The 18462-nt window shown below is 35.1% G+C and overlaps 1 protein-coding gene across 16 annotated transcripts in view; it reads right to left on the reverse strand.

Moving 5' to 3' along the window:
• BAZ2B (bromodomain adjacent to zinc finger domain 2B) overlaps positions 1–18462 on the reverse strand; it is a 399660-nt gene that overhangs the window by 33490 nt on the left and 347708 nt on the right. For all 16 annotated transcript variants that reach the window (XM_043488288.1, XM_043488300.1, XM_043488299.1 and 13 more), the window contains 7 exons: positions 16431–16571; positions 12865–13119; positions 11687–11901; positions 10759–10833; positions 9719–9962; positions 1947–2009; positions 793–937 (listed from right to left, as the gene is read on the reverse strand). In XM_043488288.1, coding sequence (XP_043344223.1) covers positions 793–937; positions 1947–2009; positions 9719–9962; positions 10759–10833; positions 11687–11901; positions 12865–13119; positions 16431–16571 — 1138 coding nt within the window. The remainder of the gene's footprint in view (positions 1–792; positions 938–1946; positions 2010–9718; positions 9963–10758; positions 10834–11686; positions 11902–12864; positions 13120–16430; positions 16572–18462) is intronic.

An 18462-nucleotide genomic window follows, 5' to 3' on the forward strand; every position in this document is an offset into this window, starting at 1 on the left:
AGAAATGCCTGGCATATACTAGGAATTTTAAAAAAACTGTATTGAAAGAAGTATTTTGCCTCCATGTGCCACCACGGGGCAATAGCTATATCCCAGAACCTATAAACACTGACATAACACTTTTGGCCCCATCAGAATTTAAACATTTGGAACCATCCAGATACAAAGTTCTGAAAAGTTCAATTCAGATGGTTTACTGAGAAAATATATACATTCTATTATATGCTAGTTAATGGAACAGGAAAGGAGCCAGCAAAAAATATAGTCCAAAGGTAGACTGTAGGATTGTGTGGTAATATGAAACTCAAGTAAGGAAGCTTCATGGAGGAAGAGATGACCACAGATTTCAAATATGAACAAGATTTTAAGATGAGTGATGATGAATAAGGGTCTTAGATTGAAGCAAGTTACCTCCAGGGATACTGTCAGGATGGATACTTGCTGCCAAAGTTAAAGAATAAACCACATGTTGGAAAACTCGACAATGGAAAGGAACAGAAGTGAAGCAGCAGTTATAAAGGATAATATAGTGGAAGATCTTTGTTCACTAAATAAGAAAAAGAATAGTTTATGTTTGTTGTCAGAGAGTGGCAGAAAAAAGTCATGGAGAGAGAAGGAATATTTATCAGAGCAAGGGGCATTACGAATTCAAAAGGAATGGGAATCAAGGTTTTACAGTGTTTATCCATAAAGGAAATTTGATTCTGGAAGCACAAAACATATTGGAGGAGTAACAGGGCTTTAAAAAATATGGTTCCTTATATTACTTTGTAACAGATTAATAGTTCCTACCTTCACCACTCTCCATGCCTTCTACAAAAATCCCCCCACACTGGGGAAGAATCCAGTACCGGCGTCTGTAACGATCCTGGCCAAACATCATCGAACGTAAAGAGTGAGAAGCGTCAAAGAGCTTCCTTCTGTACTGACTCTGTTGCTGTTAAAAAATGATGCATAAAATTAAGCTCTGAGTGTTAAGTGCTGCAAAAATTAATATGTAAGTGACTTTATCACTCTTATGCCTTTAATAAAGGCAGATAAATTAAATAAAAGCAGATAAATTTCACTAGTGAGTAAAGAGAGCTGAGTTAAATATTACATTCCTGACTTCAATTTCAGTAACTTATAACGACAGAAATCACTTTGAGGATAAGAGGAATATTTTTGTTGTCATGGATTAAAAAGATAAGTTTTATTTTATCAAGTGTCATATAGTAAAGCATGTCTTACACTTGACAGTGAACAATGCAATGTGATCAAGTATTTCACTGAATTTTGGCTTAATTCTACTTATTACAATATATAACAAATAATATTCATATACATAATTGACCAGACCTGTATTTGCCTATTTTTATATTCATGCTATAAACCTAGGTAACATATGACTAAATTTGGGGATAAGTTTGTAATATATATCCCTATGGATATAATATACAGGTATATCATAATATCAGTCTCATAATATTTTTAAAAACTCATTTTTTAACAGAAAATTCATCTAAAACTTTACTAATGCTACTGAACTCAATTTTTAATGAAATTCATAAATATGTATAATGTATAAATCCAATGCAAATAAAATCTACAAACATACTAATATAAAATAAAACATAAGATGCAGAAACTATTACTATAAAGTTTGACTAAATTTTAGAAGTAATTAATTCCAAGATATAAAACCATGTAATTGTTGGTATTTTGTATTTAAAAGAAGAGCTGAAGAATATAGGCCCTGGTTAAGTTTAGTATCATGTCTTAAGAGACAGGTTTTTAACCTTGGCATTAACTTTTTAAGGTATAACTATAAGAATGTTTCTAAATCTCAGTTTAATTAGTTACAAGAAGCCTGTTTTTATTTAGCAGCCAGAAAAACTAATTCCATACAAGGTGGATTTTTGAAGTGCTGCCAAAAAAAAAAAAAAAAAAGTCTGAAAAATGCTTACTTTACTCAGTTTTTCAATCTGTTTTTCTAGCTCTTCCACACTTGCTGCTTGGTCACCTTCATCCTACACATAACAAAATACAGTATCATTTACATTTTTAAGATTTATTTAGTCAATCAGCAAATATTTAGTGAAAGCCTCCTATATGCAAAGTACAAGGACAGGCACAATGGAAATGAAAAAGACTCAGTTCTTGGTCTTGATAAAGCATTAACCTGGTAGGAAGACACATAAAACATTACACTAATAAATAAAAACTGCCAAACAGCAGAAAGCTCTATGAACCTCAAGAGAGGTAGAGATTAAGAGTCATGGAGCTCAGGGAAGGGTGAGATTAATTCTAGTGGGAACCTATACCAAGGAAGGCTATATGGAAGAAGTTGTGTTTTAGCTTTGTTAGGCATCGATTCATCAGGGAAAAGAGGACATGGAGAGTTTGAAGTGAAGAGATAAGGAGGAAGATGAGGCAAAGATGACCTTGGGGCTACACTGTCTAGAGCTGTAAATGCTTGGCAATGGACAGTAATATGATCCTTTGAGGGAGACTAAATATCAGAACTATGCTTTACAAAGATTAGTATGGTAATAGCTGTAAGATGGCCTGGAGCAGGGAAAGGACTACAACTGGCAAATCTAGGTAGTAGATAGTTGCAGTAATTCAAGAGGAGAAGAGGATGTGGGTCTTACTAGGATAAAAGGAATAGAAAAGGAGAAAAGGAAATGGATATAAGAGATATAGTTAGAACTGTTAAATTCTGGCAACTCATGCGTGTGAGGCAGAGAAGGGTGAAGGAGATGAAGGAAGGAGTAAACTATGATATTAACATTTTAAATCTGGGAGACTGCAAAAATACTGGTACATTAACTGAAAGAGTCATTTTACAGCAAAAAAAGAGTAAGTTGTACTCTGAACACATTGAACTTTTAGAATAATCATCTCTTCTATAAATGGTACTGATTTCATAAATAGAAATTTTGCAATTATATGAAATGTTTCATTCTGAAAAATATGGGAAAGCAACACCCAATGTATATGTTTTAGAGGGAAAGCATGAATTAATATAAGGTATATGTACTTCAAGTGAAAGTGAAAGTGAAGTCGCTCAGTTGTGTCCAACTCTTTGCGACCCCATGGACAATAGCCTACCAGGCTCCTCCGTCCATGGGATTTTCCAGGCAAGAATACTGGAGTGGGTTGCCATTTCCTTCTCCACGAGATCTTCTTGATCCAGGGATTGAACCCAGGTCTCCCACATTGTAGGCAGATACTTTACCGTCTGAGCCACCAGGAAGTCCTTATGTACTTCATTGGACCTCAGCTGCAGCATAGGCTACATATATAGGCAAATCATTTAACTCTCCCAAAATCTGTAAATTGGTGATAACATTATCTGTAACATGGGACTTCTGTGAGAACTAAGAACAATTCTGGGGCTTCCCAGGTGGCTCAGTGGTAAAGAATCTGCCTGCTAAGCAGGAGATGCGGGTTTGATCTCTGGGCTGGGAAGATCCCCTGGAGAAGGAAACTGGCAATTCACTCCAGTATTCTTGTCGGGAAAAATCTCATGGACAGAGGAGCCTGGCAGGCCCAAGGGGTCATGAAAGAGTTGGACATGACTTAGCGACTGAACAACAACAACAACAAAGAACAGATCTGAAAGCAACTAGCAAATTTTCTGGTACATAACATATAAATAAGGTTATTTTCTTTCTTTCTGAAAGATGTACTTTAATGAGAAACTGCAGGTACATCTCCGATTTAAAAAATATAAGCACTTGTTTTTGGTGTTCACTTTTAATAAGGCTTTTTTAAAAGTCATAATGCCACCAACCATTCTCACAAACAGATATTTCTAAACCAGTATAGTTATCTCCCCAATAAAAGGAAGGGAAAGGAAAACTTCAAACTTTTACCATTAGCTATCTATGCTTTACCCAAATTTATGAGACCCAATTTCCAAAGGCGTTTAGGCATATTATTTATGGTAATAATAACATCATTTCTATTTAAAAGAGAATAGGCCTAATGATCCTTAAATCTTGACTCTTTAATTAAATAGATACTTAACAGCTGTATGACTATGTAGTGATCTTTTGACCAGCAGGATAAATGTTTGATAATTTGCTTATATAGAAAACAATTCAATCAACAAATATTTGAAATAAGACATCAAAGTAACTAACTATATATTACTCAAATTAACCAACTACCATTTCTAAGACTTTTCTTATAAAAAAAAGAAGTAAAATATCTACTAAGGCTTTATTTAAAGGAGTTTTGGTTAATATTCCTCATAATTTTAAGAGATATGAAGAATCTGAAAAGCCAGAGAGAAAGGCAATAACAGCAAAATTAAGAATACAGAATCTATGCCTGCCATGCTTTCCCAATCAGAAGAGAAGGCTGTTATATGTCCCTCTGTGTCAAAGTTTAATTGTCCACATAATCTCCTACACACCACCTTGTGAGGTTAAAGTTCATGAAGATCTCAACACAAACCTAAGGATTAGGGAGAGTTCATATGTTGAAGGAATGAAGCGTGAAGAAAGGAGGGAATCACCCTTAAGACAAAGGGCTGTGACTTAAAGGGCATAATCTTCTAATTCAGTGGTCCCCAACCTTTTTGGCACCAGGGACTGGTTACGTGGAAGACAATTTTTCCACAGACTTGGAGGGGGGATGATTTTGGGATGATTCAAGCTTATTACATTTATTGTGCACTTTATTTCTATTATTATTAAATCAGCTCCACTTCATATCATCAGGCATTAGATCCCAGACCCCTGTTCTAATTGAAAGGGATCACATGGGTCTCACTGGAAAGGCTCCTGAAATTAGTCCTTTATGTGGTATTAACAACTGACACCATGTATACTTAATCAAGAAGCCAAACCTATTTTTGGAGGAAAATCAATTGGATTCTTTAAAAAGTTAGCCTTTAATTTTATTAGGAAATTGGTAAGTGGCTACAAATTCTTCATTATAAAGAAAAACTCTCAAATCATGTAAAAGAAATGTTTCTTTGGTCTCTTAGATCCTAAAATATTATTTATTTTCAAACACTTTTAAACTGTTTTCTCACTTTAATAACAAGATACACATTTGCCAGGATTTTGATCAATCTAATTAACTCTATAATTAAATGTTCCTAAAAATAAAATACTACTTTAAAACGACACATCCAGTCTTAAAATGTCAATAATGATTTTTAAATCATTAATACTGATTTTTAATAGTTCTTTTATTTCCCTTAAAGAAAACAATTTAGAGTTTGTTAATTCTCCATGTGAAAAATGCCAAATGAAACACAATTTCTGTAAATAAATTCTAGTTTAATGGCGTGACTATCCATTAGAATGCACTGATATCCGAACACAAAGTTGTCACATTTATGAGAGCTAACACTTTAAAATAATTATAATATTAAGTGCTGAAATGTTATGCTAATTCTGTTTTTTAAAAAGGTGATTAATATTGATCAAAAAGGTTTAATTTCTGCTAAACAGCTCCACTTGCCAAAGGAAGCAGACTGGTTATAAATAGTATCTTTGGGTAATTACAGTTGATACCCAAATTATATACCCTTTTGTCACAGCATGAGAGTATTTGATCAAGTGATTTCAGAAGTACAACATTATGAAGTAATTCCTGCAAGGATCTCACAGTAGTCTCCTTTTCAGCCTACTACTCTTAAAATAAGTAAAGCTCACTCTAGCAAATCATTCTGGTTTAAAATATGTAATTTGTGAAAATATTTTGCATTTATGCTATTTTTTACTTAAGAGAATTGTATAGCACATGATTTTATAAATTACACTATTATCCAGATTAAGTAAAAATTTGATTTAGTAATATCATTGGTCTTGATCAGATATTATTTTCACATAATCTTTCTAAGCTTTATTTCTCCAGCAATATGGAGTTGATACAAGAAAGGAAAAGAGTTTTTTCTAGACTTCCTTCACTAAATAATCCTGGCTTTGAAGGAAGAATGCTTGGCTGTATTTGTTTTTGGAATGCCATTTCTTCAACCCTATCAATATTTCTAGCATTCTTTTCTTGTAAAAGGTAAACATCAACCTTTATCTCCTTTTTATACATGTCCATTTCCATGGCTTATGGTAGCTTTCCTTAAAAACACACACACACACACACACTCCTCCATTACCTTGCCTTCTTCCCTTTAGCCTACTCTTCAAAGTTATTCCACCTATCTCTACCTTAACAGAATCCCTCTAATATCTCTAGGGACCTTATACTATTAATTATTTTCTTGTATTGCTTTAATCATCCACACCTATCTCTCATTTTACTGACTCTCCCTTCAACCAAAAATAGTCTCAAAACTTCTGCATCTGAAAAATCCCTGGTCTTTGTCCTCCTCTAGGAACTACCCTTTCTTTTGAGGTATAATGCTTGAGACAATCATGTTCACTTTCTCACTTTTCATTGTTTCTCACTTTTCAAAGCCTTGCTTTGGCTCTCACCCCTCTAAAGAAATGGTGCTGGCATTGGTTACCAAACACCTCTGTGATGGCGAATACAACAAACACATTCAGCCCTCCTCACATTACCCTCCTGCTCCTTTAACGTTAAAAAAATAATAATGACAATTGGATTTATTTATTTATTTTTGGCTGTCCTGGGTCTTTGTTGCTGCGCGGGTCTTCTATAGTTGCGGCGAGCGGGCCTTACTCTCTAGCTGCAGCGTGCGGACTTCTCACTGCGGTGGCTTCTCTTGTTGTGGAGCTCGAGCTCTAGAGCATATGGGCTCAGGAGCTGTGGCTCGGGGGCTCCAGAGCACCGGCTCGCTAGTTGTGGTGCACAGGCTTAGCTGCTCTGCAGCATGTGGAATCTTCCCACATCAGGGATTGAATCCGTGTCTCCAGCATTGGCACACAGATTCTTTACCACTGACCCATCAGGGAAAGCCCTCCCTTAACACTGTTTATAATTCCCTCTTTTTAAAAATGTTTAATTTTCTTGATTCTTTTTATTATTACATGTGTGGAAAAGAGTTAACATTGTAGGTCTTTGAAAGCATTGAAAGGTTGGCTTACAAAGCTGACCCTTGGCTAGCATCTGGAAACCTGAATTTTGGAGGGTTCCCCAACCCAGAGTGACAAGAATAGCTTGCTGGACCTAAACTGCGCTAACAGTGTGGTTTATACCAAACACCTACTTTTTTGTGGAGGGGGGGAGGCTGGAGTTTTGGCACCTTCTATGCAGAGGGTGCCTATGTGTCCATCCCTGTATAAAACTCTGGGCACAGTATCTATTGAACTTCCTTAGAACAAAACATTTCAGTTGCGACACAGTTTAAATGTCACAACACACTGCTAGGAGAATTAAGCCCATTCTTTGTGACTCTAGTGGGGAAAGACTCTTGAAAGCTGGGACTGACTTCCTCTGGACATTGACCCATATGCCATTTCTCTTTAATGGTTTTGCTTTGTTTTTCCTTTTGCTGCAATAACTTGTAGCCATAGCATGACCAGAAGCTGACTTCTGTGAGTCATCCTAGTGAGTCAGACTTTGGAGGCGGTCTTGGTCTTGGCAATCCCTGACCCACTACAGAAATTTTCTACCTTTGTTCATTCTTCAACAAGAAGTCCTGAAGGCTCTTAAACACTGACATTCCCTGAGGTTCCAATCTCATTACTACTCTCACTAACAAACCAATTCTGTGCAAACTAATCCAACTCATTATTTAAACTATTGTCTATGTACTAATAACCTCCAGATCTACATTTTCAAGACCGAACTCTTCTCCAGGCTTTGGGTTTTTAATCCAACTGACTGCTAAACTGCTCAGGCACCTCAAATTCAACATGTTCAAAATAAAACCTAGTATCATTTCCTAACTTCAGATATTTGTTCTATATTCCTCTACTCGGCTGTCATCTATTTACTCTGCTCCTTCTGGATTCTTCTCTTTTTTTAATGGCCAATGCAGTCTTTTGTTTTGTTTTTCTTAAAGCATTATTTATTTATCTTTGGCTGCACTGGGTCTTCATTGCTTTGTGTGGGCTTCCTCTAGTTGCGGGGAGCAGGGGTTACTTTTCATTGTGGTGCACAGGCTTCTCACTGTAGTGGTTTCTCTTGTTGCACACGGGCTTCAGTAATTGCACCATATGGGCTGAGTAGTTGTGGCACACGGGCTTAGTTGCTCTGCAACATGTGGAATCTTCCTGGACCAGGGATGGAACCCATGTCCCCTGCATTTGCACATGGATTCTCATCCACTGTGCCACCAAGGAAGTCCCTCCTGAATTCTTTAGATCAGGTAGTGGCAACAAAAGCAGGTAGTCCCCTACCAGAAAGCTGGAATCAATCCTATCTCTCCCTCCATCAACCTACACAATCCATCTTCAAAGACTATTCATTTTTCCTTCTCAATATTTATTGAGTCTTTTCCTTCCATTGGTCTATTTTCAGACCTATCACAATTCACCTAAACCAGAGCAGCCTCTTCTGACTGATCTTCCCACTCTGATCTTGCTGTAGCCAAATCTATTTGTTTTCCACAGAGTTGACACAGTGAGCCACTGAAAAATCAAGTCTGACCAGGTCCTTCCGTCACTTATAACCCTTCAATGGCTTCCTATCACCATAAAACTATAAAATCCTAGTTCAGAGTTGTTGTATATGAGGCTGTCTAGTATTACTGAAGCACTTATAGGGCCTGTAAAGCACATTATGGTTTCAAGACTTCTGAGTCCTTACTCATGCTATTCTCTCTGCTTGGAAGATTTTTCCATGGATTCCTGGATTCTCTCTAGGTTAGCATTCAGCCCAGCTTGTAGCCTCAGCTAATGAGTTCAGAGAGCCTTTGTGATAATTTATTCCTCAGAAAGATTCAATGTCCTTCTTTTGTACCTGCCTAATACATTGTAAATACTGATAGCAAAGCAGTTAACATTTAACACATCATTCTTTCTTACTCTAAGTCTTCCTCTGTGAAACTGTAAATTTAAAGGAGAGTTTCAGTGCTTTGTTTATCTTTGATTATGGTCTACACAGAGAAAAGAATCTTAAAAAAAAAATAAGTAGAGCCGATGCAGAAAACAAATGCATGGTTACTAGGGGGATAAGGGGAAGAAGGAGAGAGAAAGTGGGAGACTGACATTGACATGCACACACTACAATGTGTAAAGGGATGACTAATGAGAACCTGCTGCACAACACAGGGAATTCCACTCAGTACTCTGTAAGGGCCACACAGAAAAAGAAGCTTACACGTGTGTGGGTGTATGTGTATGTGTAACTGATTCATTTTGCTTTACACCTGAAACTAACACAGCACTGTCAATCAACTATACTGTGATAAAAGTAAAAGTTAAAAAAGTGCTAGACCCATGTACTCAATAAACTAGGATCTGAGAAATACATCAGTTTCACTACACCTGACAACACTTTGAAGGCATTAAGTACTGTACAAAATAAACATAAGATAGCACGTTAATAGAATTAAAAAAATACCTAAAATTAAGAATATGAATAATTCTTTGGAGAACGCTCAAGTTATTATACAAACAGAAAAATTTAACTTCTTTTATTCAACATAAGTACCTTCTATGTGTAGAGGTTCTATTCAATATTTACCTAAGCATCACAAAAAATCTTGAGGTGAATATTATAATATTCAGTTTTCAGATGAATAAACTGTGTTGAGTGTCACAATGGAATTCAAACCCAAATCCATTTGACTTCAAATTCTGTATTATTTTCAAAATTTCATACACTATTAGTCAAGTCTAAATTTGATTACCTCATCTTCACAGATCTCAGTCTTCTTTCCTTTTTTGTCTTCTTTCTCTTCTTCATCTTCATCATCTTCATCAGCTTGGTCATCACTATCATCGTCGTCATCATCATCATAGTCACTGTCTCCTCCCTTCCTCCTCCTTTTTCTTCCTGGAGTGGGTGTGCCCAATGGATGCTGTTCTTCTCCAAGATCAATGCCACCTGAAGTGTCTCTTTTGCCTGTTTTCTTAGCATGAATGATTCTGAGCCTTTAAATATGAAAAAAATGATGATACGGAAGAAAAGGCTTCCCTCTGTACTTTTTAAATATCATACTATGAGTTATAAGCATGTGGTATTTCTCTCAAAGTAACCAATATATCAATGACAATAAAAATTAGAAGAAATATGTTCACAGAAATTACAAAATATGTTAACTTTTAAGAGTTATACAATCTCTTTGAAATCAGAATACATTTTTTTAAAAACACAGAAAACTGAGATTAACTCAGGAATGGCCAAGTGATAGTTCTTGATCCTATATTATCTGACTGAGTAAATTTCAATTCAAGTTACTGCAAAGAAACTATCCTCTTAACATAGAAGTTGAATAATTTCAGCATTATATTTCCTGGCAGGAAGCTAATTGAGTTTTAATGCTGAATATATTTGGATATGTTAGACTCTCTGTAAAAGCAAACTGTAATTAGAAAGCAATTAAGGAAAAATGTGGTAGCTCCAAACAGATTCCATTTATGACAAAAGTAACCTGATAGAAACAACAATCTTTGAATATATGATTGCTTGACTTCTTTGAAAGAAAGATAAATTGACTTTGTTTTAAGTTTGAAGCATGTGAGTTCAATGAATCTCATTATATCTTTTGTCCACTAAAAACTCTGCCTCTGAGTTTTATTAATTTTATATCTCAGCTTAATTAAACTTTGCCGTTTCTAATTTTTAGACAAAACACAGTTTAAATTCCATCTTTGCACTTAGTATGCTTTATTCAGAAATTTGTGAAGAAGGAAAACAGTATATTAGTTTTAATAAAATAGGACTTACTTGCGGAGTTTACCTTCTACCACCCATTTATCTCTCCTTAAGTTTGACATATAATCAATGTTCTTGTCGATTTCACTGCCAATGCAAAAGTTTATTAGAAGACATAAATTAAAACATAATGGGATACATTAATTTGGTAAATAAAATGATGCAGATTTTTGCTAAGTACAAATGATGATTGCCAATGAATAGCAAAAACAAATGAAAAATTATACTAGTACATAGCTAAGAGATGTACAGAAAACTTAAAACATCCAGCAATGGTAGAAATGCATGGCTCTGAAATATTTGGATTGATTCTTTCCCTAGAAAGGTAAAGGAATAAAAGTAACATAATTAAAATCTGTAAAATAATGAATAGCAAGAACAAGATGAACGAGGAATTTGTTCACCAAATCTTCAAATATTATAGTGGAGAACTTACTTTGACTCTTAAATGAGATTAAGTATTTTTTTTAAAAGTGCAAACTAACATGCAATAAACAAATAATATTAAGATTGTATCAGCATATGATAAAAAGTAGGTGGATAATTCTACAAATGGCTTCTAGCAAAAAATGAGGTAGTCATCTGCCACAAAGATAAAAGAAAAATTCTGAGTTCTTACAACAGAACTGGATTCTAGAGTCATAGCAACAAAAAACTGTTCACATTTCAGTATACAAATAAATAATAAAATTACCAAATAAACAAGAAGTGTTACAAGGACTATACACAGTATGATTCAAAATTTCTTTTTAACAGGCTGAAAAGAAATACATTAAAATACCATTTGTCATTTCTGAATGGTGAGATTAGTATAATTTTAATTTTTTTCTTTGTGGTAGTCTGTTACTTTCAAATTTTCTATAAGCAATTTGTATTACTTTGTGACTAGACAAATTTAAAACAGAAAATAATCACCAGAAAAGTCCAGACATGTGCTTACCTCACCACACTCTTGCTGCATGCCAGTTCATTGATCAAGAAAGCCAGAACTGAGGCTTTCTGTGCTGGGGTGTGAGCCTGAAAAGCTTTAGTCTTCAGGCTTTCAGTAAGTTCAGTCTGTCCACAGTGTGCTTCCATAAAAATCTGCAAAATCTCGGAAACATTGTCTCGATTCACACCAACATTCAGCAAATGTTCTCCAAGAGCTGTTTTGGCCTATAAAAGTTTGGCGTTTTTATCAGTATAAGGACTGATACTGACTCATAAAATATAAACAGTAAGACTTTTAAATATTGGTATTATATGATTTAGATATTACTGACAAGGGCTTTATTCACAATTTTTGATGAAATGGAGATAAAAACAGTCAACGGATGATCAGACAAGCTTTCAAGTACTTGTAATTTTTCCATTCCTCCTTCAAACTTGGCTAAAAGTTAGGTGTGGAGAACAGTATGTGAATTTGTGGTTAAAAAAATCATACCTTCTTTGGCAATAGAAACTATCTGAAGGTTTTACAGGCTATATCCATCAGTAGTGGTGGGAGAGGGGTTGAAGAGTACTATTATTGTGTTTTCTGGTTCTACAGTGTCATGGATTTTATTGCCTGGTATGCTGAATGAATAGGGAGATGGAGGAAAAAGTAACAGGTATATCTGGAAACTTCTCTCTCTGTAATATTACCTAGAGTAAAACTGACTGAAATGTGTATCTTAATTGGAATTAAGATAAATTTGAACTTATTGAGTATCCACGTAGCAATATAGAGTCTTAACATGCTGTTCTACAGGGGCCTTGATTAGCCTCAGTTATTTATAGTGATTTCAAAGAGAACACAGTATACCTTCAGAGGACACACGTAAGTTCTAACTTCTTTACAAATTTAGAATTTTCTGTTTTGCTAAATATTACTTGGGAATTCCTTAAATAAGTTTGGTTTTTGCCAAAAGCTAAAGGAAAATAAAAGTAATTTGGGAATGATTTACATTCCTTAGGCTTTATGAACCAGGTTTTTCTAAGTTTGTACCAACTATAACTGAAGCAAATCTACCTTTAACTTCGTGAGAAGCTATGTAGAAAAAATTGAGTAAGTCTATACAATCTTCTGCTAACATGCTAAAGCCAGCTATTAATGCACTGATAGTACAAATTAAAAAGATGTATTTTGTTTTTTTTTACCTTGTATCCTGTAATTAGACCTGGATCACATACAGCAGCTGAGAGGAGCCTCACAAGCAAGTCTTGTACTTCACCCATGCTGTCCCCTATATTTAGCAATCCCTCTTGAAGAACACTCAGGTTTGGAACATCAATATTCACATCAAAGCCCAAAACTTTACCAAAGTTTCGTAAGAACTGCACCACCATGAGACAGTCTGAAAATGTACTTCCAGAGAGAACAAGTCCTGGAATACGAGGCAACTCTGGCAAAGGCTGAAAATAAAAGAAGAGAAAATAATTTTTAAAAATAATTTAAAAAAATCATTTTAAAATGATTTTATACCTTCGGAAGTAAGGTAAGTTGTTATTTTTCTCTGCCTTGTACCAATGGTTTTTCCCGCTAGACTGTAAATTCCATGAGGGCATTTCTATAACCCCGTGGTGAAAGTGAAAGTCACTTAGTCGTGCCTGACTCTTTGCGACCTCATGGACTATGCAGTCCATGGAATTTTCCAGGTCAGAATGCTGGAGTGGGTAGCCTTTCCTTTCTCTAGGGGATCTTCCCAACCCAGGGACTGAATCCAGGTCTCCCGCGCTGCAGGTAGATTCTTTACCTAATCATAAAATCCTGAACACAAGTAACCATTAATAAATTTTGGTTAAAATCAACATGACCTTAGATCTCTACAAAAGAGAATACTAATTTTAACTTAAATATTGACAAAACACAGGTTACATAACTGGAGAAAAAATTAGGTAACATAAGAAATAAGTATCTCATGATTACTTTACCATGGACCAACTCAGTAGGGCACGTGCAACACTTTCTTCTAATGATGTCAACTGATTTATAATTCACACTTTTGGGGAGCTCAGAAACTAACCATGTACACATCTGTGGCCTGTATGGTTGGAGAAAGAGGTACCATCTTTGTAATGAATGTAGATAAATTACTAGGGCCACATGACAAGAACCTACAACCCTGTCAAGAAGCCAGTCAGAGTGCAACTGTCAGTCTTGAGGTTTCCTGTATATAGTGGAACACGGATTCAGTATCAAAATGAGAGAGCTGTTTCTTTTGCTATTTCTCAAACATGCTCACATATTAACATTTTAATGACTAAATTATATTTTCAGCTTTCATGCACATTAAAAAAATTAAATAAATAAGTAATCTAAAAACATTTTCATCCATGAATACAATTCAATAAATATACTTTCAGTTATGATTGGGAAAAATGTGGCTTATAAACATTATCTGAATTGGACCCTGTTCAAAAATGTGTCCTCTACTCTGCACTTGGTGTAATAACGAACTAAAGACTTCTTCCATTAATAGTGTGTAGAAACACAAACTATGGATAACTGCTGACGTAATACAAATCTTTTGTTACATATGAAAACCATTTAATTCTGTCTTCTTTTTTCCTGAATCATATCAGATATACATAATTCCATATGATTCTAAAAATTTATAAAGCAAACCAACAAAAGTAAGTCTTAAAGTACAAAGTGAATTGAAAGTGCAAGTTACTCAGTCATGTCCGACTCTTTGTGACCCCATGGACTATACAGTCCATCGAATTCTCCAGGCCAGGATACTGGAGTGGGTAGCGTTTCCCTTCTCCAGGGGATCTTCCCTACCCAGGGATCCAACCCAGGTCTCCCGCAATGCAGGAGGATTCTTTACCAGCTGAGCCACAAGGGAAGCTCAAGAATACTGGAATGGGTAGCTTATCCCTTCTCCAGAGGATCTTCCCGACCCAGGAATCGAACTGGGGTCTCCTGCATTGCAGGTGGATTCTTTACCAACTGAGCTATCAGGGAAGCCCAAGTCTTAAAATGGACTTACAAATATTTTATATGGTACATATGGACTTAAATGAAAATAAAAGATTATTTATGAAACTTTAGGATTAAAAAAGATCATTAAGGATTAGCAAGAAAATAAAGTTTATTAGGATTCAAAAAAATTGCTCGGTATGAGCTTATTAAAACATGTTAACTAACCACTATACCTATTCTGTGCTAAGGAAATTTTAAATATCCAATTGACTAAAACTAGATTATATACAGGCTTCCCTGGTGACTCAGACTGTAAAGAATCTGCCTGCAATGCAGGAGACCCAGATTCAACCCCTGGGTCAGGAAGATCCCCTTAAGAAGGGCATGGCAACCCATTCCAGTATTCTTGCCTGGAGAATCCCATGGACAGAGGAGCCTAGTGGGCTATAGTCTCTAGGGTTGCAAAGAGTCTGAAGTGACTTACCAACATGTGCATACTTTCATCTTTATTTAAAAGCATTTACGCTAAGTAAGTAGAATATTAGTAAATTTAATTTTCCACTTGGGTACTAGAAGTTTGGGCTTCCCTGTTGCCTCAGCAGTAAAGAATCTGCCTGGCAATGCAGAAAACATGGGTTCGATACCTGGGTCAGAAAGATCCTCTGCAGAAGGAAATGGCAACCCACTCCAGTATTCTTGCCTAGGAAATACCATGGACAGCGGAACCTGGCTGGCTACAGTCCATGGGGTCACAAAAGAGTTGGACATAGCAACTAAACAGCAACACTAGAAGTTTGCTTTAAGCACTTTATAAAAGGGCTTGCAAAAATAAGAGATAATCATTATCTGTATGTCATATGGCATATGAGTAAATATAGATGCTACTGACCAAGTATAACTATTATATCATTGAGATACTATTATAGACATGATATGCATTGACACAATTTTCCAGGAATACTATCTTAACTATAACCAAACATAATTGACTTCTACTCATTAGTATGTGAAATCATACCAGCTGTTACTATGCTTCTGCTCTTTCCAAATTGCTACTTTTGTGTATTTTAGCAATATTACAAATCTGTGAAGCATCATGGAAGAGAACATACACCTGAGGTACTTTGACAGGACACACTCCTTGGCTTTCAGGGTCATAAAGAGTACGGGCTCTGGAGTTTAACAAAGTGAAGCCTGAATCCAAGTTGCTATATAAGTTGTATAATCTCAGGCAAGCTCCTTAACCTCTCTGTGTTTCAAGTTTTCGCATCTGTAAATGGGCAAAAATACCAGTTCCACCGGATCGCGGTGGGGGCCAAATGAGAAAACTCATCTGAAGCATTTAGCATTGTGCCTGGCACAAACCAAACATACTCAATAGTTAGCTACCACCACTAAAGCATTGAAAGAGGTTATACTGCAAATCCTAATTTATTTAAATATCTATGGAAGCCTGAGGGAGGAGTTAGATCTTTCTGTTCCTAAATGCCTCGAAAAGACCAAATGAAACACAGAAATACTATTTCTATAATTCATTTTTATAGATTTCTGCAGTATACTACTTATATTAAAAAGGTTTGTGGTCCTCCATTTATATATTAAGAACTGCCGTTATCAGCACAGAGCTCTAGAGAGGTTTACTTGTAGCCATCCAGGAGAGACAGATGACCTAGACTTGGAAATCCACTCCTCTAGCTAAAAACACAAGGCTTTCATAATGGCAGCTCTGGCAAAGGAATCAGATGAGAACACAGAAAAATTTAAATTTATTAATGAAATAGTTTACATGATAAATTACCTTTTGGTCTGCTAAGCACATGTCTTCATTAGGCTTCTTTAGTTCCTTTGCCATTTCTAATTCTAATCTTCGTTGCTCTAGTTTACGTTCTTTATTTAATCTTTTCTCATCACGTTTTTCTTGCTTCAATCGTTCTTTTTCCTTAAAAAGAAAACCATGTCCACATATTCTCTTTAATCACTGTGTATGTTTAAAAAACCTCCAGTTAAAATTTAAAAGGTAATCAAAGTGTTATTTCCACGAACAAAAATTCTCTTGGAATGATTAGGAATAGACTTGAAATTACAAAGAAACACTGACATTTTGCTTTTCCGTGTTTTCACCCTTTGAAGTTTGAAAATAACCTTATGACAAAATATCAGTATTAGTTTCAATCCTGATTATTTCATTATTCAAAATTTATTCAATCTTTTCCCAGATTATAATGAGATTAAAATATTAATAAAAGCAGGTATATAAAATAAACATGGACAAGTAAATATTTATTTTAAAAAGTTAATTAGTATTAGCGAAAATTTTTGTGTAGCTCCAGGAAATAAGATTTATAGCATGAAAATAGAAACATGTTTGAATTTGCATAAAAAATAATTCAAAAGTGATTTAGCTAGTCTGAACATGTGCATCTATGATGAAATAAAAATATTTACCACTCTAAACAACACTTAAAAGAATATCAAATAGGTTCTGAATGCAATTCCAAAAGCATTAAAAATATTTTGGGTAATGGCAACAATATGGAAATAATCTTGTTTCCTTTCTTATAGAGGATGACACTCTTTTGAAAGAAGTGATTTTCCATAATACTGGTGTCATTATTTTATTATCATATCTCAAATACAATTCTCTTTTTAAATTGAAGTATAACTGATTTACAATACTATGTTGGTTTTAGGTGTACAATACAGTGACCTCATATTTTTACACATTATGAAATAATCACCATAAACAAATCTGGTTACTGTGTCTCCAAAGTTATTACAGTATTATTGACTGCTCCTTATGCTGTACATTATATCCCCATGACTTACTTATTTTATAACTGGACTTATTTCAACCAGTTCCCACAATCTCGCCTCCCCTCTGTGAAATGCTAGCCTGTTTTCTGTATCTATGAGTTTGTTTCTGTTTTATGTTTGCTTGTTTTGCTTTTTGATACAAGTGAAATCATATGGCATTTGTCTTTGCAGACTTATTTCACTTAACACACTACACTCTAAGTCCACCCACACTGTAACAAATGGTAACACTTCATTCTTTTTATGGCCGAATAACATTCCATTTATATATACACCACATATTCTTCATCCATTCCTTTACTGATGAACACTTGTGCTGCTGCCATGTCTTGGCTATCGTAAATAATTCTGCAGTGAACATGGGGGTGCATGTATCTCTCTGAATTTGTGTTTTCAATTTCTATGGATAAATACCCAGAAGTGGATTTGCTGAATCATATGGTAGTTTTATATTTGATTTTTTGAGAAACCTCCATATTGTTATCTACAGTGGCTGCATGAGTTTATATTCCCACCAAAAGTGCACAAGCATTCCCTTTTCTCCACATCCTTGCCAGGAACCATTACTTATCTTTTTGATAAATTGCATTTTGACAGGTATAAGGCTGTATCTTATTGTCCTCGGCCCAATCAACATTTTTACTTATTAGAGGAGAAATATCAACAATGACAATTCTAACTTGTCATTATTATATACATCTTTCAGTTTTCTTTATTTTTACCAAAATAAAGTCTAAATACTTTTGAATTTGGACTCGCTTCTTTTCCAAACTTATCTCCCACTTTTATATTCTATGTAAATTTAGTCAAACTACTTACTATTCCTGATAAACATATATTGTTTCCTCACCTCCTTATATTGGTGAGGAATATATTGAGGAATATATATTGATCTCATCTTGCATATCAAAATTCTAATTAAAAAACACCACCTTCTTCCAGTTTCTCATACCTAATTATAGCTCTTACCTATAATTTTAACCTAGCATTATTGCTTCCTGTAGTATGTTAGCATT

The sequence above is a fragment of the Cervus canadensis genome, chromosome 15, assembly GCF_019320065.1.
Source record: "Cervus canadensis isolate Bull #8, Minnesota chromosome 15, ASM1932006v1, whole genome shotgun sequence".
NCBI lineage: Eukaryota > Metazoa > Chordata > Mammalia > Artiodactyla > Cervidae > Cervus > Cervus canadensis.